A 26,225-nucleotide genomic window follows, 5' to 3' on the forward strand; every position below is an offset into this window, starting at 1 on the left:
AGATAATGTAAGAAACTTTCTGTGGAAAAAGGGAAAGAAATAATGTGGCATAACAAAAATTTGAATGTTTGTGTGAAAACCTTGAATATTAATATTTGATAGGAAAATGTTGAAATGTGTAGATGTGAGCATTTCTTAACCTGTACTTTTCTTTATTGCAATACTTTATAATTTGTAGCAAAATCGCCAACATGGATAAAATTAAATTCTAAGCCTGTGTGCTTCGGGGCGAGAAATGGTACTTTTGGGACATTCAACGTTACAACTGATGCTGATGTTTCTTTTTTTAAATTATCCTATTTGAGTGGTGGCGTTAAATGCACCCCTGATGGTACTTTATCAAATTGGGGTTGTGATCCCTCCTTGATTGGAGTTGTACTAACAGATGAAGAGAAAAATATTATTGCACCTCCAGAAGCAATTGGTAAAAAATTCTATGAGTTGCTGACATTCAATAGCAAATCACCTGAAATTCATTTGTCTTTATTTGGACCACAGTTTTTGAGACAGGGAGAAAAATTATCATTGTACCATGCATCAGATTTTTGGAATTCTGAAGTTGAGGACAATTCAGAAACTACTTGTACTGATATTTACGGATGGGGTAGGTTAATTGTGTGATTTTGCAGGTTAATGTCTAGTTCAAAATTATTATTACACTATGCATCACATTTTTTCTTTTATATTATAAGTTGAACTTGTTCAACATTTCATTTTGACTTTCTATGTTTTTAACAACTTTTAACTCATGCATTTTCACATTTGTTTGAAATATTTAAGAATGTGAACTAATGTCATGGGTACTAGGTTGGCCTGTCAACTTGACTGCTCTAAATTCTAAGTGCACATATAGAGTTAATAATAAAAGTTGTAAGTTGGTGAAAAAAAACTATTTTGACTTTAGTCAACTCATAGTTTAACATTAAAAAATGTGTGTGCATTTGTTTCAAAAATTTTATTTATTAAGGGTTACATGTAACAGTACCAAATCATATGCAAGTACTTTCGCAAGTGCTTGTGGAAGTACTTGTGCATTTTTTAAACTTGTAAAGACTTGAATTTGTGTGCCCAATTTAAAAATTTTTCCTGGTATGTATCTGTCATAACAGCAAAGGAAGTTTTTTTCTTACATGCGTTTTCATGTCGATAATTATGATATTTCAATGATGTATATAAAGTGTATAATTTTGTATATACCTGAAGATGTTACTATGTAACAAAAACAAATACGAAATACCGATTTTTGAAATAGGCTGCCTGTTTAAAATACAAAGACACAAAAATGTCTGGTTAAAAAAAACCACCTCAAACACAGCAATAATATTTAGTTTAAAAATAATGATAGGTATCTGTACCTAATTATTTTCTCTTTGCTTCAACGTGAAGACTTTTGGCCAAACATTATCATTATCATTATTCTATTATTAGGGGTATTCTCAGTATTTTTTTTAAATCATGTGCTAGTCGCGTAATATTTGGACTTGCCAACTTCACGAAAATTTGTTGTATTTATTTGTTGTAAACAGCGGAAGTTTAAACCACCATTAAATTCAACTTCACCAAAATTCACTATAATTATTTCGTTGTCAGTTGCATAAATATCCGAATACATTAGTTTTCATTAGTTAGTAATTAGGATTAATTAAGTAATAATTAAGTAATTAAGTTTTTATTAATATTATTGATATTATAATATTGATAATATTGTTGATATTATTAATTAAGTAATTAAGATTTTCATTAGTTAGTAATTAAGCGAATAAATTAGTACATTAGTTTTGTAAACAAACATGGCCAAGTTACGCACGAAAAAACTTTTGCTTTCGCTTGTATTAGAAGAAAGTGAATAGTACGATAGTGATTTAGATAAAGAATTCTTTATCACAACCACTCATATTCATGTTTTAATATCGACAAAAAGCGCATATGTATTTGTTTTGATTTGATTACAGCGCTGTTTGTTTATATTACGCATGAATTATTTTGCCACACAACAAGCATAATTATAAAATAATATTTTAAATATGGTAAATTTTTGCGAATAAATTACTACTATTGCCGCGTTTTATCAGAATCCAGGTTAGTTTGGCTATGAGTATCACCACTACTACGTTTGCCTTGCTTCTGGAGGAAGGCAAAAAAATTCAGATACAAGTAGCACAAAAGACGGAAGAAATAAAAAATTTCTTAAAATTGTGGGATTTGTGGTTCTTATAGCCAGATATTTTGTTGAAAAAAATGGAGCCAAAATAAGATCAAGCATTCCATTTTGCCCAATAGAACTTAAAGGGTGGTTTTTACTAGCAATGGTACAGTAACAAGAAATACCCTATTAGATTCATCATTACTCCACATGAATATTTTTTTTTGTGGAAATGAACTATGCTCTAACTTTGATTGGCTTAAAGTCATTTTAATACGAATAAAATTAACCAGGCTTTATAAGAAAATCTGATTAATATTTTGAGCTGAATGTTTTTCACCAATTTTTCTTTTTTTCTTTTTGTAGGCAAGACAGTCCCGCATCATGGCTTAATTGTCTCCCATCATCTTTGTGTAATGGTTGATATTAACAACCATTTCAAACTCTCATCCAGTTGTGAAGATTTGTTTTTCGTAACACTCAAAAGACATCTTGTGCATGCAAATACGGGAAAATGTGTAGCCGTAAATTGTACAACCGAACCCTGTAAATTGCAGTTGTCTGATGTGTGCAATAATCATACCAAATTTGAAGTTAATGTGAATAATGGTGCTGTGAAGCACACCCAAACTGGCTATAATCTTGTTTCTGATGGCGTTGAAATGTCTAACATTGCACTTTCAGCTGTGTTGAATCACCTAAAGATATTACGATTTACAGACGCTTTATACCTTAAACATACAACTTGTTAGTATTTTTATATCCTCTTATATCTAGCATTTTTAGATCGAATTTTGTTTTGATTGTAGTAACATATTTTTCTTAGATTATGATAATGATTTTGTTGTGTCAAAAGCTGTTGTTAGCAGAAAAGTGGCAGAACATGGATGTAAAAACCTTAATCTTGACATGATAAGCTTGAGAAACCTATTGGAAATGGAAATTATTTTTAAATTTCTTCAGAAGCATTCGATAACAGACAATGTTTTTCATGTTGGAGTGTCTAAACGAGACAATAAAGGGCTTACATGGCTAGATGGTTCTCCATTTAATAAAGTAGAATTTGATACTGTACCAAAGGTGTTTACTGAATTGGGATGTGTTGTGTGGATTAGTGGACGACTTGAAATTTCTACTACATGCAACCCTGCGAGATACATATGTAGAAAACGTAAGTTATTTCACTGTGTTTTATTTTGCAGACTCTCATTAATTAGAGGAGACTATCAAAGAATTAGAAAATATTTTTAACAGAAATACAGCAAACAGACTAGTGAGGCAGCTGTAAATAATAGTGGGTTAATATCAAATTTCAGAAATTTCACAAGACAAACTGATTTCTAAATTTCAGCAACATATTTTTAATAAGCGTGAGTTTTGTATTATCATTTTTTATTATAACATAACATTTTTTCAAACTCCCTAGCTTAAAACTTATCTGCTGTTTGCTATTTCTGGCTGATAGGAAATGTTAACATACCTCTTTCAAATTGATTTTTTTTAACAGCCTTAATGATAAATTTATCAACAATATTGATTAATTAATTGTTCAACAATGGGATTGTTATTCTTGCATACATGTGAACTCTATTGTTTGTAAGGATAAGCAGACTAACAAATTTTTGCCAAAAATCCATAGTTTCTAGGGGTAATGGAAGTTTCATGAAAATTATTAAATAATTTACTAGTTCAACATTCTGCGGAAAAACAAACACTTGGTTAAGGTGGCAGGCATGGACACCTGACGACATCGTCAACAACCAATCATCAATAACCCATACAAAAGATTTTTTTATTCAGATTTAAGGTCTAAAGCTGGATTCACATGAAAAACAAAATTGTTTTAATTTTAAATCTTAAACAAAAGTTTTCCCTTTTTAAACTTATATGTTCACATGGAGAGAAATTATGCTTTGAGATGTTAAAACTAAACGTTAATTTGTAGTCTTTTTTATCAGAGTTTATCTTTCAAAAGAATTTATATTTTATTTTTCACCATCCTCAATAGCTTTCATCACAAATTATTTTTCCAATTTTCGAAACTGAAACTAGCAACAAAACAATAAAACAGAGAACTTTTTTGGCTTAAAACACTAAGAAACAAACTGATTTTATTATTAAACATTTTTTAATGACTTCATGCACATTAAAAATGACTGAAAGCACATTGACGTCAGTTTGAAATGCATTATGTCTTGATATGACGTCAATAAATTTAACAAATTAAACAAACTTTTTTAACTACTTCAAAGGAAAATGAATGCATTCACCTTGCCTATTACAGAAATAGACACCGTTATTGTATTGTTATAAGAGACTAGTCAATAAACCCATGGAAAAATCCACTTTTTTGAAAACATCAGCAGTGCATAAACAAAAAATTATTAAAAATAATTTGTTTAGCTGTTGCCTCTAATGTGATAGAGCTTGAAATGCTGATAAACAAAATGTATATGATCATGTACTTGTGACGAACAGTTACAGAGGGTTTAAAGGTACTTTGTTGGCATCAAACCGTCTGTTCTGAAACGAATTTCCTGAAAATAATATATATTGCAATTTTTACCAGGCAATTACTCAACTGATGTTTGCAAATGTTTATGAAAAATAAAATTCTTTGTGTTAACATACCCGTATTTAAATGTCACTGGCTTTTGTAAACATTTAGTATAATGGTATTTACTAGAATACTATAAAAATGTGAGGACAAAATATTAATGTGTGCTGTTACTACTTTGTTTTCTTTTTTTATTGTCGCGTTAATTTCTCACAAAATAATGTCAGAAAATTATGACAAAGAAAAACTTTATTCAGGACTGTTTTCAGACTTTAACTTTTGTTATATGTAAGCATACCTATTATCTTTTATTGCATAATTTTATATTCAGGGACAAACCTTGATAGTGATATGTCACCTAAAATTCCAATCATATCATCCGGCTTACATTCAGTTGAAGGCTATCTGATTGGTAAAGGATTTCATGTTTCTGCCAGCAAAATCAATTCTGAAATCATAATGTCAGCGGGTCTGAAAAGCACAGACGTATCCTGCGAAGCAAGCTTTAAAATTACCTCTGGTTGGAAACTTTATGGTATGACATGGGTGAGAAAAGAAAAACAACTAAAAATTTTTGTAAATGGAGAACACATAGCAACTGGATCCTGCATTGCTTTCTCACAACTTAGCAATACTGCATTACCTATTGTAATACATTCAATGTTTAATTTTGTTAATCTGGTGGGTTTTTATGACCACTTGTATGGATACCTACAAATGAAACTTTCAGATGTACAGTTGTGGCGACATGTGCTAAAAGATTCCGATTTTGTTGAACTTTTCTCAAAAGGTAAAGAGCTTGCACAATAATCCATAAAAGTTTTTAATATAGTTGCACTGCAAACAAAAAATAAAAATTAAAAGACCTAATAGATTGGATAGAGCAGTAAACTTTTGTTTTTGTATATCTTTGTGTTAGTGACATTATTTTGCACGATTAAAGACAATAGAAATTTTAATGATTAATTCATTAAAAACAAAAAAACGTTATTTAAAAGAACTGATTAAACGGGAATTTTTTGGGAAAGAAAGATACTTGACAAAATGGTAAATAAAGAATCGTAACAATTGAATTTTCTATTTAGTTTTTCGAATAACAAACAGGAATGTCTGTTTTACCTGTCGAAAATTTTTATATCTGTTGATTTCACTAGTTAGTATTACCTTACCTTTTTTTCTAGACGAGATCACATTTTCAGAACATTACTCAGAAAATAAAAAAAATGCAGGTTATCAAATAATAAATTCAGCTTGCTTTCACGGTACAAACACAACTGCGCCATGCCAAGATGTGGACATGTTACTACAACCTGTTGAAGGTAAGAATTGATAACCTATCCTAAAGGTATGCTATTGAAGAATAACTTACAGTTTCTCAAATTGTTGAAGATGTGATAGTTATAAGGGGATTTTTTCTGCCTGTTTTTGTGTGTGTGTGTCTTTATAAAGGTTAAAACTAACTAACCAATGGCTATCAACAATAAGGATGTATTATCACCCATCTATGTACATGTGAATTTTCATAAAACAATATGTTTTCAATACTATAGTTAAAATATCATTATAGATATTGTATGTGATTGGATCAGTGGTGCTCCAATAGCTACAACGTTTTCTCAATATGATACAGTCCCTGGTGAAAATCACTGTGTGTACAAGTGCAGCACTGAAAGTGAAAAAAATCACAGCATAAATGGTGTCTTATATATGAATAATACTTGCTATTGTGTCTTTGATATGTATGACGTTGATGAAAAGATTCAAAGACAAAAGTCATGTTTCCTGCCAACCAAAGGTTGTTACCCTACATTATGCTTGTATTGTATTGTATTTCCAATTTTACTTATTTTGTGGAAAAGTCCACTTATTTAAAAAAATGATATTTAAGTGAAAGAGGCAAAGAATATTGAGAAGTATGATTGTTAGTATTTTGCACAACTTGAAACACTGCTAAAAATAATGTATAGAATCATAGTGTTTAAAAATTTTAACTATGTCAACAATAAACCGAATGTACAAAAATACGTTTTTTGGGTAGAACCTGAAATGTTAATCATAATAATAATGACCCTACTGATTTGGCCTCAAAGTTATAAGGACAATGCAATGGCTTTACTATTCTATTTTAAAGGAGAACTAAAGATTAATTAGAAACAATAGAACAAAAATAATCTCAAAATTTTTGTGTTTGGAAGTAGTAGTATTTTGTAGTTATATTTTTATTAAATTATTAGATGATGATGTTGTTCTACTAAAATTTAACTTTTCTTTTTTATTGCTCAAACTTTGCATTTTACCTTAACCATTTTTGTAATTCCTTCTTTGCATATTCTGATTATGTAAGCGTAAGAAGCTCTGAACTCTTCACTCAATAATGACTTAACACTTGATAATTGTTACAATTTAAATTACTTTGAGAAGATGATGATGTAAGTAAATCTACATCCATCAATGTGATGTAACAAATCAACAACGTGTACAAACTAAGTTTGCTTTTGTTTGACAATTACCGTGACTGTTAATGTAATTATTGTTATATGGGCACAAATTGTGGACATCAAAATAGAAAGATTTTTATGCCATGTTGTTTTCAAAATATGTTTTTCTAAAGCATATATGTAGTTTTTTCGTTAGTTCTCCTTTGATTTATTGACTCAGCCTAACACATTGACAAATATAATATTATTTTTTTGGCTACCTGAAAGGAAAATAAACATTATCCAACTTGCCTATTTTGAATAAACAAACACACATAGTCAGGGTATTGTATTTTGGTTAATGAAGAAAGTACTATTTTGAGCTGTATTTTGTGCAATCACTTAAATGGCTGTGTAAACAAAACCCTATTCATGCCACTCTTCTTCTCTTTAACTCTTTTCCATTTGTTTGTCTCTTTAACTCTTTTCCATTTATTTGCCTATATTGAAACCAACTTTTCTTAACTTTGATTTAACTTTAATTTTCCAGAGTTTTTCTGAGAAAATATTGGACAGTATTGTAACGGTAACCAATTTTTTAAATTGAATAAAATTTTGCAGGTATTTTTTGAAAAAAATGTTTTTGTAAGCTTTAGGGGACTTTTTAGTATGTATTGCTACATACTCTCTGAATCTTAACTTTGAGTTAATTTTTACCCATTTCCAAATATCTCATGATATAATTAGCAAAAATGCTAACATAAGCAAGTTGTTACTTTAACACAGCATTTAGGTAAGTTTAATCTGTATAGATCAACAACTTTAGAAATTACAAAGGAGGCCAATTCAGCACCCAACATTAAGGATTCCCCAAAAAGCCCAGCAGGAATAGGGTTAAAAGTTGCAATATAATTTTTTTATGTTATCCTGAAATATATAAATTTATTCATTTATTTTTAGTTCGTTTTGGTGCACAAACTACTGCGAGCGGTCTTTTATATATTAGAATACACCCTATTAACAAAATGTGGTACGCTTTTAACAATTGGCGTAATAGAATATATCGACACCCTGCAAGACCATCACGGCATGCAAAAATTTGGGAACATGCTATTTCTCTTAACACTCAAATACATTCCTTTAAATTTATTGATAAGGATGTTTGGATTGTTAAGGATCAGAATCTTTTCCTTTGGAAAGATGAAATACTTGTGAAGAAAGCAGATGGAATTAAAGATTTTACAGTCTGTGATAATTTTACATTTATAATTGATAATGCTGAAGATATCTTTGTACAAAATGGTGAGTTTTTACTGTTTTTTAATCATAATTAAAAACACTAGTTGTTGTGTTTATTTTAAGGGGGGATTAGAGGAGCCATGTTTTGTTGCATAAACTCAAAAGTACTACTTGCTATTTATTTCTAATATTAAATAAAAACTACAAACTTGCTATCTTTGTTTTTGAATATTGCAATTGCATTTTTTTATTATGTACTTGTGACAACAGTTTGCAAAGTGCTGTTCCACATCTTTTATTCATAAAGGTATCCTGAAACACAAGATGAAAATCTCCCCTTTAAAAGTAATCATATTTTTGAATACAAAAATAATTTTTAAATATTGTTTATTAAAATCAAAACCCAACGAATTAAGTTGTTTTTTTAGTAAGTACATTTTGTGACTCATCTTTGCCTCCGTTTTGTTATTCTGAAGGAGAGTAGAGTCATGCCGTAAATTGCATAATTAGCTGATGTCACCAAATGTTCTGGATATAGAATGCCTGTCTACTATATGATGTTTTTGTGTTGCTCAATTGATGTGAAAATAATTGTTATCATTTTTTATGCCTGCTCTTGCCATGTATTTACCAACAATTTTTTTCCTAATAAACTTGACCTAGTGTGAAGTCCATATGCAGTTTTAGATCAGAAAAGACCCCGTAAACAAGAGTGGTTTTTCGAACATTTTATTCTCTAGTGACTTTGCCAAATTCAGTATTATTGCTTAGAAAAGTAGTTGCTAGTAGCAAGGTTAATAATGAAAAGAGAACAAACACAATCGTCACCGAGAACCAGCTTTAAGATAGTGTCTTGCATTTTTTAAACCTGAATAGTCACTTTGCAATAAAAATGTTTGTACTAGAATACCATAATAACAAGAAGTTGTAGTAACAGAGAAAGTGCATCGCTTTATAGAATATTAAAAAATTAAGCTCTTTTTATATTAAGAATTATATTTATTTTTTTATTCTTTTTATATTAAAAATTTATATTAATTGCATGCATTACCATTATACACACAAGGTTTACCTTCTTGTTGTAAGTTACTCTAATATGGTAAGGGGGATGTGGACTGTATTTTCTCAGTTTGTTGCTTATCAGTTTTGTCTCTAGAGCTATTTTTGCTAATTTTATCTCATTAAGCTGATACTTTTTGTGATCCACAAAATTTTATCATGAAATCCACTTTATTGTCTAATGCCAATAAGCTTTTGTTAAACTTTCCCAAAAATTACTTTCCACAAAATTATATTTCTTACTGCAAATTTCTGAACAATAAATTTTAAACTGGTGTGCAATTTGAACAGTTGTAAAATGATGTCACAGTAAAAGAATTTCCGTATGAGGTTGTGAAAAAGTCCAACTTAACAGGAAAAAGAGGTTGTGCCAGGCTTGATCCTGTTAAAATTCAATGCATCAAAAATTATGTCCTGGCACAATTCAATTCTACCGAATAAATTTGGAATAATGTTGTTTATAATAAACTACAACATAAGCTAAGAAACTTTAGACATAAAAAATAACTTTTATCTCGTACTGTTTCTAAATCTGTAGCTTCTCTGGAATCGTTAGCTAGATAGCTTTATAATTTGCCATTTCACATAAAAAAAAGCCCTGAAAAAAATGTATGTTTTTTAACTTTCTTAATGTTGTTAGTTTCTTAGTTTAAAGGCATTTTTCCTCTACTATTTACATGTTGCACTTTCTTCATCATCATCATCATCATCATCATCATCATTCTCAACTTAACGTCCGTTTTCCATGCTAGCATGGGTTGGACGGGGTATATTAATGACCCTCTTCCAATCTGATCTAGACTGTGTTAGATCTAAACTCAACTTTCTCTGTATCAAGTCTGTCCTTATAACCTCCTGCCAAGTCTTTCTCGGTCTGCCTCTGGGCTTTGCCCCAGAAACTATCAAATCTCTACACTTTCTTACCCAATTATCCTCCTCCGTTCTTTCCAAGTGCCCCAGCCAATTCAATCTTCTTATCTGGTTAACATCTTTAATTCTACGGAGACTTAGCCTGCTTCTTAGCTCATTTGAACTCTTTCTGTCTCTCAGACTGGCGTTACACATCCACCTAACCATTCTCATATCATTCCTTTCTAAGCGGTCAAGATCTCCCTGCTTCACTGCCCATATCTCACTACTGTACAACATAAGACTTCTTACACAGGCCTCATACAACCTACCTTTTACCTCAATTGACAGGACTCTGCTAGTCAACAAAGGAAGTAACTCTCTGAACTTTTTCCAAGCAGAACCTATCCTGCAAGTAACACTTCTTCCAACACCCCCTTCACTGCCCAACATATCACCTAAGTAACAGAAGTTCTAAACTATCTCTAACGAGCCACTGTTGTACATCATTAAAGCTGGAAATACTTTATTCTCTATAATCTCACCTTTGCAACGTTTGCATACAAACTGAATGTTAGCTCTTAACCCTCCACTAATACTACTGCACTTCTTATGTACCCAATGCTTGCAACTCTGACAAAAAATTGAGTTACTACCAACCCCTTTCCTGCAAACTCCACAAGGCCACTTTCCAACTACAAGGTCACACTTGGCTGCAATGCTACTAATCATGACTTTAGACTTTGCTGTGTTTACTTTTAGCCCTATCTCTTCTAGTCCTTTCTTCCACTTCTCAAAATTTTCAACTAATTCTTCCATCGACTCTGCTATGAGAACCAAATCATCTGCCTACAATAACTCCCATGGACAACCTGTTCTGAACTCCATCGACAGCGCTTCTAAGACTAGAACAAACAACAAAGGACTGAGTACAGAACCCTGATGTACACCTACATTTACACTAAATTCATCACTAAGTGAATCGTTAATCCTGACACGACTTCTAGCATTGCTGTACATAGACTGTACCATCGTAACTAGCCACTCATCCACACCTAATTTTCTTATAGCTCACCAAATAACTTTATGTGGCACTCTATCAAAAGCTTTCTCTAAATCTACAAAGGCGAAATAGAGATTCTTTCTCTTTCCTAAATACTTTTCCTGAAGCTGTCTGAGTAAAAATATTGCATCTGTAGTGCCACGCCCTGGAACAAAACCAAATTGCATCTTATCTATATCAATTCTTTCTCTAAGTAACTTATCAATCACTCTTTCAAGAACTTTCAATACTTGATCAACCAACTTCAAACCTCTATAGTTACCCCTTTCTAATGCATCACCCTTGCCCTTAAAACAATTCACTATTACACTCGACTGCCACTCACTCGGAATAGCACCATCCTTTATAATCTGGTTAGCAAGACTTGTAATAAGCTCAACTCCAATATATCCAGATGCTTTTACCATCTCTGCAACAATACCTGATACTCCTGCAGCCTTGCCAATCTTCAATTTTCTAATAGCCTCCACTACCCATTCTGTCTTGATCTGCATAGCTGGCCCTTCTACAACATCATCATCAGACAAATTATCCTCATCCCAATCAAACTCAGTGTTAAGCAACCTCTGATAATGATTCTTCCAAGCTACCCTTTTCTCCTCCTCTGTGCTAGCCAAAACACCTTCATCATTACGTATACACTTCTCACCTACAACATCTTGATTAGTCTTCTTCATTTGCTTTGCTATCTTGAATACCTCATTGTGCTGGTCTTCCCTTCTTAACACATCTGCAAATCTGTTTCTCTCTGCTTCTGATTTTGCCTTATACACTGCTGTATGAGCGTGACGCTTAGCTTCTAAGTAAATATTTTTACTACCACCTGACTTCCACTCTTTCCAAAGTTTCCTCTTTTCCTTTATACACTGGTCAACCTCATTATTCCACCACCAGGTCTGTCTATGTCTAGCTGGTCCTTTCGTCCACCCACAGGTATCATCACAATCTTCTAGAAGACAATTCTTCAAAGTAATTAGCCAACATTAGCGCTATTTTGTAGTGATAATTAACGCTATAGTGTTATCTCATGTTAACGCTATAACGTTAAAGTGGGCTTTTCTAGCGTTTATAGTAATTTTTGTTTCCAGCACCCAGGTTTGTGTTACTTAAAAACATTAGCGTAATATTTTCTATTAAACTTTGTTGCATGGAATTCTCTTAAAAACCAACAGTCTGTAAAGTCGAACAAACAAATGTAAATACTTTGATCACTTTGTAGGTGACATAAACAGCCTACCTTGCTTTGAAAGCTATTTTATCAGGAACTTTTTTAAAAAAAGTTTCTGGGCGATGTCATTGATGAAATTGCACATGTCTATGTTTTCATGAGCAAATAATAAAGTTGTGGATGTTAGTACAGCAATTTTGAATATAAAAACAAATAAAGTGATTGTTTTTGGTTTCTTGTGCTTTCCTCAGTATTGTTGAAACAAAAAGAGAAAATTTGATTTCCACTGGAATTTCCCTTTAAGTCGTGTTTCAGCACTAACCAGTAACACAATTGTAAATTAACCTATGTACTACTCTCTTTAATTACATATAGACGAAAACTGTGTTAGATTCTTTAAAAGCTCTTTCTTTTCGGTTGTTGTACCAACCTCGCAATCTCAATTGGCGCTTGAACCTTGGGTGATATTTTCGGGTACACCACAGGCTAATCGGTAATATTATTGTATTAGTTAACCATCTTTAGTTCAATTAAAAATAAAGAACGAACGGTTTTCAGCTTAGTGTTCTTGCAGTTATTTAATTTAATACTTTTATTAACACTTGAGATAACATTTAAAACAGAGCTGTTTAATTCTAAGCAGAATGTCCCTGTAGAATTATTGTAAAGAAAAAATTGTGATGATCAGAAGTTTTCTTTTCTTAAACAGGAGAATGCGCGGCTTAAATTGGCAGAGAATATTTGAGTAAATTTCCGAGTAGTTAGCCAAGAATAACATGCGTTTTGATGATCTTTACATTGACTAAGTACAGGAACCAAATGCTGAAAGACCAAATTTGACAATGATTGTGTTGTAAATTTGTTCTCCTGTATTTAGTATTTTCTATCAGGACTAACAGTAAAATTTGACATCGTAACTTTTTTATCCTATGGAGTGTTTTTATCAGTTAATGTATTGCAAGAATTAGATATTTGGTGAAAGGTCTCTTTAAGAGACAAGAGACGATTTGAACGTCCTCCACCATACCTTGTATAAAGGGGCGATTGTGGAAGTCCCATAAAATGCCACATAGCGATGGTGTCACTTTAAAAAAGCACACAGTCCTTTCTGTCACTTTTTTGTCAGTATGCTCCACAGTGTGGACTCAGTGAGGAAGATAAAGATAAGTTTTATGATGAATTAATATCAGTCACATCAAAGTTTGGAGACACTGAACTTGTCATGGTGGGTGGCGACTTTGATAGTCATGCTGGGAAGTCATCTGAAGGTTATAGAGGTGTGCATAGAGGCTTTGGATTTGGGAGCAGAAATAACGAAGGGGAGAGATTGCTTGAGTTTGGAATGAAACTCTAACAGAGTAGGCCGATACTATATGAGTCAGGTCGTTGTAAGACATAGATAGATTACTTCCTGGTTATAAAGTCAGACAAGAAAGTGGTGAAGGACGTGAAAGTTTATCGAGGGAAGAGTGTGTTTCCCATCATAGGTTGCTGGTTTGTGATATTATCTTTAAGAGTGTTAAGGAAGCCAAGGGGAAGTACAGGCCCCGTCGGAAAGTCTGGAAGCTGAAGGAAGAGATTGTAGCAAGAAAATTTAGTACCAAAGTTCACCAGTTATCCCACAATGGTCAATGTGATGTGACAATGTTGAAAGTACTCTGACTACTTTGAAGAATTGTCTTCTACAAGCTTCTGATGATACCTGGGGTGGACGAAAGGACCAACTAGACATAGACAGACCTTGTGGTGGAATAATGAGGTTGACCAGTGTATAAAGGAAAAGAGGAAACTTTGGAAAGAGTGGAAGTCAGGTGGTAGTAAAAATATTTACTTAGAAGCTAAGCGTCGTGCTCGTACAGCAGTGTATAAGGCAAAATCAGAAGCAGAGTGAAACAGATTCACAGATGTGTTAAGAAGGGAATACCAGCGCAATGAGATATTCAAGATAGCAAAGCAAATGAAGAAGACTAATCAAGATGTTGTAGGTGAGAAGTGTATACGTAATGATGAAGGTGTTTTGGCTAGCACGGAGGAGGAGAAAAGGGTAGCTTGGAAGAATTATTATCAGAGGTTGCCTAACACTGAGTTTGATTGGGATGAGGATAATTTGTCTGATGATGATGTTGTAGAAGGGCCAGCTATGCAGATCAAGACAGAATGGGTAGTGAAGGCTATTGGGAAATTGAAGATTGGCAAGGCTGCAGGTGTATCAGGTATCGCTGCAGAGATGGTAAAAACATCTGGGTATATCAGAGTTAAGCTTATTACAAGTCTTGCTAATCAGATTATAAAGGATGGTGCTATTTCGAGTGAGTGACAGTCGAGTGTAATAGTGAATTGTTTCAAGGGCAAGGGTGATGCATTAGAAAGAGGTAACTATAGAGGTTTGAAGTTGGTTGATCAAGTAATGAAAGTTCTTGAAAGAGTGATTGATAAGTTACTTAGAGAAAGAATTGATGTAGATAAGATGCAATTTAGTTTTGTTCCAGGGCGTGGCACTACAGATGCAATATATTTATTCAGACAGCTTCAGGAAAAGTATTTAGGAAAGAGAAAGAATCTCTATTTTACCTTTGTAGATTTAGAGAAAAATTTTGATAGAATGCCACGCAAAGTTATTCGGTGGGCTATGAGAAAATTAGGTGTGGATGAGTGGCTAGTTACAGTGGTACAGTCTATGTACAGCAATGCTAGAAGTTGTGTCAGGATTAACGATTCACTTAGTGATGAATTTAGTGTAAATGTTGGTGTACATCAGGGTTCTGTACTTAGTTCTTTCTTGTTTGTTCTAGTCTTAGAAGTGCTGTTGATGGAGTTCAGAACAGGTTGTCCATGGGAGTTATTGACTTGGTTCTCATAGCAGAGTCGATGAAAGAATTAGTTAAAAAGTTTGAGAAGTGGAAGAAAGGACTAGAAGAGAAAGGGCTAAGGGTGAACACAGCAAAGTCTAAAGTCATGATTGGTAGCATTGCAGCCAAGTGTGACCTTGTAGTTGGAAAGTGGCCTTGTGGAGTTTGCAGGAATGGGGTTGGTAGTAACTCAATTTTTTGTCAAACTTGCAAGCATTGGGTACATAAAAAGTGCAGTAGTATTGGTGGAAGGTTAAGAGCTGACATTCAGTTTGTATGCAAGCGTTGCAAAGGTGAGATTATAGAATATAAGGTATTTCCAGCTTTAATGATGTGCAACAGTGGCTCGTTAGAGATAGTTGAGAACTTCTGTCACTTTGGTGATATGTTGAGCAGTGAAGGGGGTGTTGGAAGAAGTGTTACTTGCAGGATAGGTTCTGCTTGGTAAAAGTTCAGAGATTTACTTCCTTTGTTGAATGGCAGAGTCTTGTCAATTGAGGCAAAAGGTAGGTTCTATGAGGCCTGTGTAAGAAGTGTTATGTACGGTAGTGAGACATGGGCAGTGAAGCAGGAAGATCTTGATCGTTTAGAAAGGAATGATATGAGCATGGTTAGGTGGATGTGTAACGCCAGTCTAAGAGACAGAAAAAGTTCAGATGAGCTAAGAAGCAGGCTAAGTATCCGTAGAGTTAAATATGTATCCAGATAAGAAGATTGAATTGGCTGGGGCACTTTGAAAGAATGGAGGAGGATAATAGGGTAAGAAAGTGTAGAGATTTGATAGTTCCTGGGGCAAAGACCAGACCGAGAAAGGCAGACCGAGAAAGACTTGGCAGGAGGTTATAAGGACAGACTTGATTCAGAGGAAGTTGGTTTTAGATCTAACACAGTCTAGATCAGATTGGAAGAGGGTCATTAATATACCCCGTCCAACCCATGCTAGCATGGAAAACGGACGTTAAGCCAAGAATGATGATAGTGAGATATAAAAATCATTTGCAATGGATCTTGGAATTAACTTTTTCTGCTTGTTTATATTTAAATCAACTATTTTTATATATGACAACACATTACCACACCTACTTAAAACAACTGAATTAACCTTCAAAGATTATTCAACACAATTGATTTTAGGAAAAGGTTCCACAAAAGAACACAAAATTTTCAACAATTGATTATAAAGTTGGTGACCTGTGGAAAAATCCACAGGTTCACATACCGCCTCCAGCCCTTCTCACTACTTAAGATACCATTTCATGTGACGAACAAACGTATGCAGGTATTATATTATAGATATTGACCTACATGGTTTTTATAAGGAAGTAAGAATTTATGTTTTTTATAAGGAATTAAAATTTCTGAATCAGGCTGGGATATGCTTATGCAAAAAAACACAACTAGTGTTAGAGTATGCTTACAGTATTTTTATTGTTAAAACAAATTAAAAACCTAACTGTTGCCTTTCGAGTGATATAGAATTATTTCTCAAAACAAAAAAATAAAGAATAGTGGTAATTAAGTTTTATGTTGTGTTAGGAAAAAAATGTCTAACACAGCCAATAAAATTAGGACATAGAACAAAGGCTGTGCGAATGAAAAAAATTCCTTATCTGGGCTTATATTTTAAGTTTTGATTTTTTTTTTTAGGGTTTGCTTACAAAGAAATGAAATATAACTTCCTTGCCATTGCAGTACATATTAAAGAAAGTTTTCAAATGTCAAATAGTTTACTATGCAACAAAACTAAAGTAACTGATTCATTTAACAAGTAAAATTCTGTGCTAAAAACATACATGAGATGATTTTATTTTAGGTGATGTCTTGACTGCAATCCGTTATGGCAACTTCAAGTTTATTGAATGTGATGTATACAATAAACGTGTAATAGCTTATAGTGAAGACAGGCAAATGATATATTTTTCCACAACAAACCACGCTATTCTTTTAGACTTACCACGAGTGCCTAGCACAATAATTCAACTTGTGGTGTCAAAATATGGTATTATCTACGTAATGACTGACAATTTTCAAGTTTTCATGCACGTTGAAGGTAGATATAAGAAAGTGGGACCAAAAACAATACTTTTTGATAAATATTTTAATATTGACATCGTTGACGATGAGTACATTATAGGTTTAGCTAGTGATGGCAGAGTGCATCAATATCCAATCCTACAAGGTATATTAATTACTTATTGAGTAGCACTACTATTAACTGAATTCATTTCCCAAATTTTAAAGGAAAGACAATTGCAATGTAAGTTTAGAAATTATTAGTAACAATGGTAATTTGCAGCAGTTATTAAATGTCATTGACATTTTAAGAGCTGTTTTTTCCTATTTATTTATCTAAATCTCGTCCATTAGACTCTGTTACCATCTTTCTTAAATAATAATAATAGTAAATATTTAAAGTGGTTAGCCCAGAAAATCACAGAAACCTATATTTACTGGATGGATTTCACTGGAGGCCACTAAAGATATTGAAATATTCTTGCTTATCTGTATTTTTTATTTTTTTGCTAATTACTAAATGCCCTTAATCATCATGTTTCGAAAGGCATTTTGTTATAATTCTGAAATTCTTTTTAGTCTCTGTACCAGGACTATCTCATTATTCTATACAAGATCATGCAGCTTCAGAAAAAACGTGTGCAAAGTTTTTATCTGAATTACCTAAATTCAATAATGAATATGAATTTGAACTTCTCATGGCATCCGCTATGCATTGGGTTACTGCAACGTACGTTGGTTTAAAGAAAGTCGGAAATATTTTTAATTGGTTTGATGGAAAGGCTCCAACATATTTGCCATGGTGTGAGAATGACCCAAAGACCGAAAACTGTGCTGGGGTTTATCCTCCAAGGTTCTGTGTCTCTACATATACATGTTCAAATAATGCTCCACTTATATGTAAAGGTATGTGTTAAGCATTAAAACCTTGCCCAAACACTAGTTGTAATAATCGGTATTGCTTAAGTATGCAAATTTTTATTTATTTTATAATGTTTAACTAGTTAATTTTCCCATGGAAATATTTACTTATTTAGGCGAAACAAAAGATAAAAAAATAGATTTAAATGATGTCAAGGATAACCTACCAATGTACAAAAACTATTCGCAAACATTTAAAAACCTGTTTTCATTATTGTTAGCGTTTTAGTTCAAGTCAGTATCCACCTGTTTGTGTTAAAGAATTGTTTTATTTAGATATCAAAGCTGCTTCTATTGTGTAGATTTTTAACCGCTGCTGATCAATAAAATGTATAGCATAGCATGCTCTCAACATGCCATTAAGAAGACATTAGGGTCAAAATAATCAGCCCAATATAAAAAATATTTTTTGACAAATTAATTAACATGTCTTTATTGTGTAAATATTGAAACAGTGATCAATATATAGGGATTGTGTGCTTTCACAAACTGCTAAAGAGATATTGAACATTTAAGGTTTTGACGACATCAAAACAGGCAGGTTGGAGGATTAAACAACTTTAGAATAATAACACAATTTTAGCCTCTGATGGTCCATGGTAAAAATTAACCAAAAATATTTATATTAGTAGACTTAAATACAAAGTAGTATAAATATATCCATTAAGTGTATTGTTAATTGGAAATAAGCCATCAAGCTAGCCTAATAATACCTTGGTTAATTCTCTATCTTTATAAATAAAAAATTTGCCTCTTTTGTAAATAAGTTTTTATTCTTTTTAACATCTTTTTATATCATCTTGTGTGTTCTGAAAAGGTATTGTTCTCACCAGCCTTAATCAGAACGTCAAATGTCAAATTTGTGGCAGTCTGTGACTGTTGACTGTTCCTTTTTTTAAACGTTGGTATATAACAACATGTAAAAGTTAACCCTAATAAAATTACTTGCTTTGACAATGCTAAAAGTAAAACAAAATAATGTTAACTACTACATCCGAATATGAATTTAAATCACTAAAAATGTTGTTTCAACAAGTTACATTGAGTGTCATACAAAAAAGCTGATAACTAAATGCTCAAAACCTACAGTTTGCAACACTTAGGGGCTATTTCTTTCATACCTGAGATTCAAATCTGTATGCTCCAACTGCTCCGGTGACCAAAGAAACAACACAGAACCGAATCCAAGTGCTCCAACATTTTTATGTGGTTTAAAAATATAGCTTATATTTTTGCATAATTTTTGCATAATAAAGAAACCACGGCTCATTTGTAAACAAATATGGCTGTTTCAAAAGCGAAACCGCTAGCGCTTTTAGCCTTCTGAGAATTAGAAAATGAAGAAGATAAAAGAAATGCGGAGGATATCACTGAATTAATTTTGCCATTGGTTGCTTCAATTAGTTCTACCGATCATGTTGATGCTGTTAGGATACCAGGATACTTTGAGACAGTGATACCCTTGTATACCGATGACACATTTAAAAGCCATTTTAGGTTGAGAAAAACATCAGTTGAATCATTGTGTTTAAAGATTGGCAACTTCGATCAGTTTTTTAAATCAAATAGTGGTGGAAGACCAATGGTCAAGTTGCACAAACAAGTATGTATTTTTCTGTGGTATTGTGCATCAAAGGAACCACTTCGTAGCATTGCTGATCGCTTCGATGTTACCGAGTCAACAGTACTCAGAATTATACGTCGAGTATCAAAGGCAATTATGTGTTGTTTGGTCCCAGTTAACATTGTTTGGCCTTCATAATCGAAGTAGCTAATGGCTTTAAATTTCTAAAAGGGATGGAAGGTGGAGACGGCGACTGACCTATGGCGCTTGTATCTATCGTAGATAATTCTCCTGTTTCATCATTTATTCTGTAAATATAAACCGTAATCTTCGCAAGAAGTGTTAAATGACATCGCGCTTTCACTTTTAATCAAGTTGTGTTTACATTTGAAGCTGTCCTGTTTGTTTATTTTTCCGTATAATTAAGTTCCGTCTCCCATGGTTTTTTAATTTATGTAAAGTATTCAAAATGGTTTTTCACTGCAAGAGTTTCACTAGCGAAAAAATGTGCACCAAAGAAATGGGTTTTCGGAGCAAGAAGGCTTTGACCGTAATAAGTCAAATTATTAGTTCTGAGTGCTCTAAATGCTCCAAGTGAACTGCTTCTCGAGGAGTTCATCCAGATTCGATTCTAAATGCCCCAAATTACCAAAGAAATGATAGTTGGAGCACTTGGAGCATTCAGAACCGATTCTTGTGTGCGAAAGAAATAGCCCCTTACAAAATTTAATTATTTTGGCAAAGTGCCTCTAGCTAAATATTTTATCAAAAGAGAACAGTTTGACACAAGTAATTTTTAAATACTAGGCAGGTCCCCTAAAGTAAGCCACAAGTAAAATTGTTACCCAGTGGAACAATTAATAAAAACTGTAAACTGTTCCACACATTTAGGTGGAACGCTCCATTACAGGTATGCATGTATGTTGTAAGTCTAATGAAGCGTATACAACATTATTGTGTTTCGGGTATATTATATTTTTTAAAAAATAACTTTTCTGCACATTCAGCTAAAATAAAAACAGTTTACAACTCTTTGTTACCCCGTCATAGCAAAAACAGCTAGCTAAGTTTTTTTATTTTTCTTCAGAAAAATGGTCCCGTTGAAAGGTTAAAAAATAAATTTTACTCCTTCTCAGCAGCAGCTTAGTACAGGTAAAAAATTTCACACATCCGTATAGGTATTATACCCTTTTCCTTACGCTTAGCTCTTTATAACACTGTGTCTCACATTTGTATAGGCATATTACACTGTTCTAAAGAACTATATTCTCACTTTAGTTTTAATAAAAACACAATGTGCAGCCAAACAATTTCTGCAATTTTATTTGTAGAAAATGTTTTTATGACAGTAATGAAAGGTATCTGCATCTAGCATAAGAATTATTAATTAAAAGTTGTAGTGCAACTAAACTGCATTTGGCTGATTTCTCTTTTAAGCCAGATATAATTAAAAAGCTAGATAGATAGCCACAATACCAAACATAAAAATAAATAATTTTGGCTACAATAAGAAGCCCTTATACCTAACTGAATAAAAGATTAGCAATGAATTTAGCCTAGCTTTCCAGAGCTAAACAAAATTTAATTTTTCCGGTAAAATCACGTATCCTCCTTCCCCACAAAAGATTTTGCATATCGTCTTTACTTATAAAATCTTAGACAAAAATGTCAAAAATCCACTATTCAGAACATACTAAATTTAAATCTAGAATAATCAGTCATTTCGTTGTATATTGTATATAGTGCTCCACAGTGCTCTCACTGATGACATTGACATGACAGGTTTGCATTTCTTACGCTTACTAGGCAATGAGCCTGTGAAAAAACCCACTTAGGCAAGTCTGTCTTTGAACTTTGAAAATGTCAACAATGTCCCGTCAACACACAAATTTTTTTTGTGTCCTTTTGATGAAGGGTACAAAGATATTAAGTTTAAGGCTATGATGTCATCAACCTGTTATCTAAGCAGGTAGGTTAACACAGCTTTAGAAAGTTGGTCCCCTTTTGGTCTTGGGTAGTCCCTAGTTACTCGTGCATTAGTTGACGCCAGTTATGTTCACTTAAACTTAAAAGAGCAATGCAATAGCTTCCCTATTCTTGATATACTTTCTTTTGACGTCAATATTGTTTTAACAGAACAATTTTGTAGGTCATGTTTTATAGACTTAGGTAGAGAAAACTATGAAAAATAAAATCCTCTTTACACAAGTCCCATACAGACGCACCAAAGTTTTGTATGATTATATAGACTAGTCTTTGAGCCCGTGGAAAAATCCACTTAGGTAAAAGAATGATGGAAAGGAACAAATGAATTATGCTGACATCAGCAATCTCCCACCAATGTAAAAGATGTTTTTTGAGAAAGTTGTTCATCAGTTGCCTTTATTATGTTGAGCTTGGAATGCTGATAAAGAAAATGTATAGGATAATGTTTTTGACAAACGATTAAAGAAATTGAGATAATAAGGGTTTTGATGACCTAGTTAACTGGTCTGTTTTGAAACCAGTCTGTTGACCAAGCTTTCGGAAGAGGCAGGAGATGACGTTAGTTACTTCCAACCGTTTTAAAGTTATTTAGTGTCAAACTTAAAATGCAATGAAATTAATTCACTATTATAAAAATGCTATTGACGTCAGTCTAAATGCATTAACGTGGTAACATCTAAAGTATTGACAAATAAGGCATAACTTTTTCAGCGATTTTAAAAGAAAATGGAACACATCCACCTTGCCTGTTACAGAAACATGAAAGTTATCTATTAACATAGCAAGTCTATCAGTAAGAAAATAACACCTAAGCAATAAATCGCTCTTCCAAGGTTACAATAATTTAGACTGGGTGAGTAATCTGAATAAATAGAATAAGTTTATAAACACATATTTAATTACAAAATCTTTTTTATCTATCTTATCTTACTATTTTTTACCTTTTTTTATATATTTTAGTAATTTTTCCGCAAATAATAAGAAAGAAAGCTTTGATTTTCATGTGAGATGAATAGATATTGCTCAGCTGAGATACTTTTTGTGGAATTTGGGGAGCAATTAATGGTTCAGCTAGTTTCTCATTTCTCAGAATTGGGGGAGCCTTTGGGTGAGTAAGAGCAATGGCTCCCCCTTATTGATAGGCCTGGTATAGACAATATTTTATTTTCTATGGTTAATGTTGCTTTTTGTTTCTTTTTTAGAAGAAGAATCTTATCTAAATTCTGGTGGAATACAACCAACAGCTAAATTTATAATAAGGAAATCTCAGCTGTCACAAGGAGAGAGTTGTGAAATTTTTTCACAGTTTAATAAACTAATTCATTTCACACCAAATTCATACAGACATTTTATGCTGACATTTAATGTGAACATAGAAAAGGAAGTAGTGATCTCAAGAGCTTTTGTGGATTTTGTTTTTAATGACCCAATAGTTCCACCGTCACCAATCAAATACTCCATTATACCGTTAAAAGAAGTCCCTACAAGTTGTGGAAACCTTACCAAATATTTTGAGTTTATTAAGCCTGTCATTTGGGAGTTTACTGAGTTGAACAGAGAAATGGAATCTCCTGACATATCCACTTTGATCCAACACGCAGTGAATGGAGACTGGTTTTATGGAAAAGAACTTAAATTAATATTTTTTTTGGAGGAAGCGTACAATCTTTTCAATTTTGAGTCATCTTTACACAACTCTGCTTTGAGAATTTATTATAAAAACCAAAAACCAAGTAAGTATTTTGATTTTGATTTTATTATTTGTTCTAAAATAAACAGAAGCAGCATCTTTTTAACATAGTTCCAACCCCTTGTTGTTGGTCCTTTCCACGTGATGTCCACTCTCAGTGGTAACAAAAATAATTGTTGGAATATTCCAAATTTTTTTAGATAATTTTCTGTATTTTCAAGCTGAACTGATGGAGTATTATGATACATTTTCCAATGTTTACAGAACGTCGTATAACACCTTGTCTTTCTGGTCTCATATGTATGGAGAAAATGCAGGAACACTTTTTGTATGGATAATTAATGCTGCACATGAAACTCCACAGATTATTTACCAATCAAATGTTAATCAAAACCAGTGGCAAGAAATACATGTAATTTTGCCAAATGTACCAAGTTCAGTATATAAAGTATGTATAATTTAATCTTTTGAGTTTATATTTAATGCCATTTTTCTTTCTTATTTCGATAGATGTTACTCTTTTTCTAAAAATCATATCGATCTATGTAATCTAACATTATCTATCTAACATTAAATGCAAGTATAAATGAAAAACAATATAAAGATATAAAATATGGATGTCAACTGGGTAATCGAATCATAAGAACATCTCCATTGTATCAGCATATTTTACGTAAGGAACATCTAGAACTTTTACTTGTATTGTTTAATTCTTTTAGATTGAATTTCATGTCTTGTACAACAAACATACAAGCGGCCATGTTGCTATTGATCGAATTAAACTATACAACTCATCTGTGGTTGAGCCGTCTAATTTTGTTTCATCTTACAATTCCTCAGGTATGTAGATACCAGCTTAACATACATTTTAAATTCATTTTTAAATTAGGCATCCAAAACTTGGGCAGATAAAATATCAGGTAGTTAAATATTTTAAACATAAAATTAAATTTTATGCAGTTAAGATTGGAATTCAAGTTAATCCATTAATGAAGTAAGTTAATTTAATGCTTACCTGATCCTTATTTGTCAGTGTATATTTATGAATTAAAAAACCTTAGAAATCTTACTTTTAATTAGGATCATACTCTTATGAAAGACGGCAATTGTGCTTACGTTAAGCTGGTAAAAAAAAATTCCCAATACTTAATTGTACTCTCTTCATTATTTATATATTATATTCCATTATCCATATGTTTATTATTTACAATCTAAGTACTGTTTAAAAATAGAAAGACTGAAACCAAGTAAATGTATCACATCACTAATGTCAAAGTAATATCCAAACATTCAAAGTCTTTATGCCAAGGGTGCTTGTTTTATATTTGAGTTCCAGAACACTTATAACGTTCTGATTTGGGAAGAAAAATACAGATAAATGTGATTCCATTTTTGAAAGCTGGGACAATGCATAAATTAGACTCATTGCAATCATTGTCTAATCACCTTAGCATTCTAATTGCATTGATATAGTACCTTTTATATTTCACAGGATGGCCTAACCAGTTACAAAATGGTACTGTTATCTAATAGGGTCCTGTAATGACTTTAACTTTGTAAAAAAAAAGGAACCGATATGCCAACAATTGTCTTACGTCTGTATCACTAGATGCAATGCTTGAAAATTTTGATTTTTATAATTCAGAAATTCTTGAAACTCACTCATTTAAGACTTCTGTAAATAATAATTTTTTTCTAAATAATTTTCTGTTGTGGAATTTAGGTCATTAGTATCCTCAAAACTCATTTAACATAACCAAAAATGTAGTGGTTTTCCATGTATCCACCTTTTTATTTGATGTTATTTAAATCAATTGTTTTACCATAGTTGGTATATTACTGTGAAAAGAAGCTAATCATAAATTATTGAGTTAAAAACATATTAAACCAATATTATTCTCACTGGTCATTAGCCCCAGGAGAAATTGACAGTTCTCCTGGTTCTTAGATTTTTTCCTTTTAATAATATTTTCCTCATTGATATTTTGTGCAATTTTGAACAGAATAAAGGTATTATTAGAAAGATAAGCAATGGTATGGTAAAGAGAAATGAAGTGTTCAGGAGAAGCAACACGATACAATACAAGAGAATTTATAGATTATGCTATTGACGTTAATCTGTTTAAATGTTTGCAACAAATCCTAATGGATTGTATAAAGAAAAGAGATGAAAGATCATATTAAAGTTGTCAGTCACTGCTTGCAAAAAAAACATACCATATTTTGATTGGTTAACGTTATAATTATAGTGAAAAATTAACCAGATATTAAATGGTGAATTTCTTAACTTTTAGATATGGCATCGTACAGATCAATAATAAAGAAGTTAGGTTATCCTTTACCTAAATATCTTTTTCCTTTTGCGACAAAAGAACATTATTTAAAAGATTATGGTCCTTTCCGAATGGCTAATCAAGAAGCTGAACAACAACAAAGTTTAACCTACCTTTTTGGAACAGATAAATATGGCTTTTCTTCGCATGGAATTGGAAAACCATCCAAGACAAATGTCCCTCTTCTTAGAACCTTAATATTTGACATGAACTTGACTGTTTTGTTTCATTTGAAGCCAGTGGCATTAAATAAAACACAATACATTTTTAATTTGGGACGTGATTTCTCAAAATATTTTTCTATTTGTCTCCTTGGGCATAAAATGGGACTAAGGTAAGAAATAATTAAGATTTGAATATATTGTGAATATCAG

At 32.4% G+C, this 26,225-nt stretch overlaps 1 protein-coding gene across 4 annotated transcripts in view; it reads left to right on the top strand.

Annotated features, from left to right (window-relative positions):
- The window catches only part of LOC130655923 (uncharacterized), a 96,275-nt gene that overhangs the window by 42,432 nt on the left and 27,618 nt on the right, over positions 1 to 26,225 (top strand). For 3 of the 4 annotated variants that reach the window (XM_057458737.1, XM_057458739.1, XM_057458740.1), the window contains exons 11-23: positions 179 to 604; positions 2,510 to 2,890; positions 2,970 to 3,314; positions 5,032 to 5,490; positions 5,882 to 6,019; positions 6,268 to 6,495; positions 8,078 to 8,419; positions 17,158 to 17,523; positions 17,937 to 18,263; positions 23,031 to 23,561; positions 23,719 to 23,966; positions 24,238 to 24,358; positions 25,813 to 26,185. In XM_057458737.1, coding sequence (XP_057314720.1) covers positions 179 to 604; positions 2,510 to 2,890; positions 2,970 to 3,314; positions 5,032 to 5,490; positions 5,882 to 6,019; positions 6,268 to 6,495; positions 8,078 to 8,419; positions 17,158 to 17,523; positions 17,937 to 18,263; positions 23,031 to 23,561; positions 23,719 to 23,966; positions 24,238 to 24,358; positions 25,813 to 26,185 — 4,285 coding nt within the window. The remainder of the gene's footprint in view (positions 1 to 178; positions 605 to 2,509; positions 2,891 to 2,969; positions 3,315 to 5,031; positions 5,491 to 5,881; positions 6,020 to 6,267; positions 6,496 to 8,077; positions 8,420 to 17,157; positions 17,524 to 17,936; positions 18,264 to 23,030; positions 23,562 to 23,718; positions 23,967 to 24,237; positions 24,359 to 25,812; positions 26,186 to 26,225) is intronic. The other variant, XM_057458738.1, reaches the window with a different exon arrangement.

Source organism: Hydractinia symbiolongicarpus, chromosome 8 (assembly GCF_029227915.1).
Source record: "Hydractinia symbiolongicarpus strain clone_291-10 chromosome 8, HSymV2.1, whole genome shotgun sequence".
In the NCBI taxonomy this organism is placed as follows: Eukaryota; Metazoa; Cnidaria; class Hydrozoa; order Anthoathecata; family Hydractiniidae; genus Hydractinia; species Hydractinia symbiolongicarpus.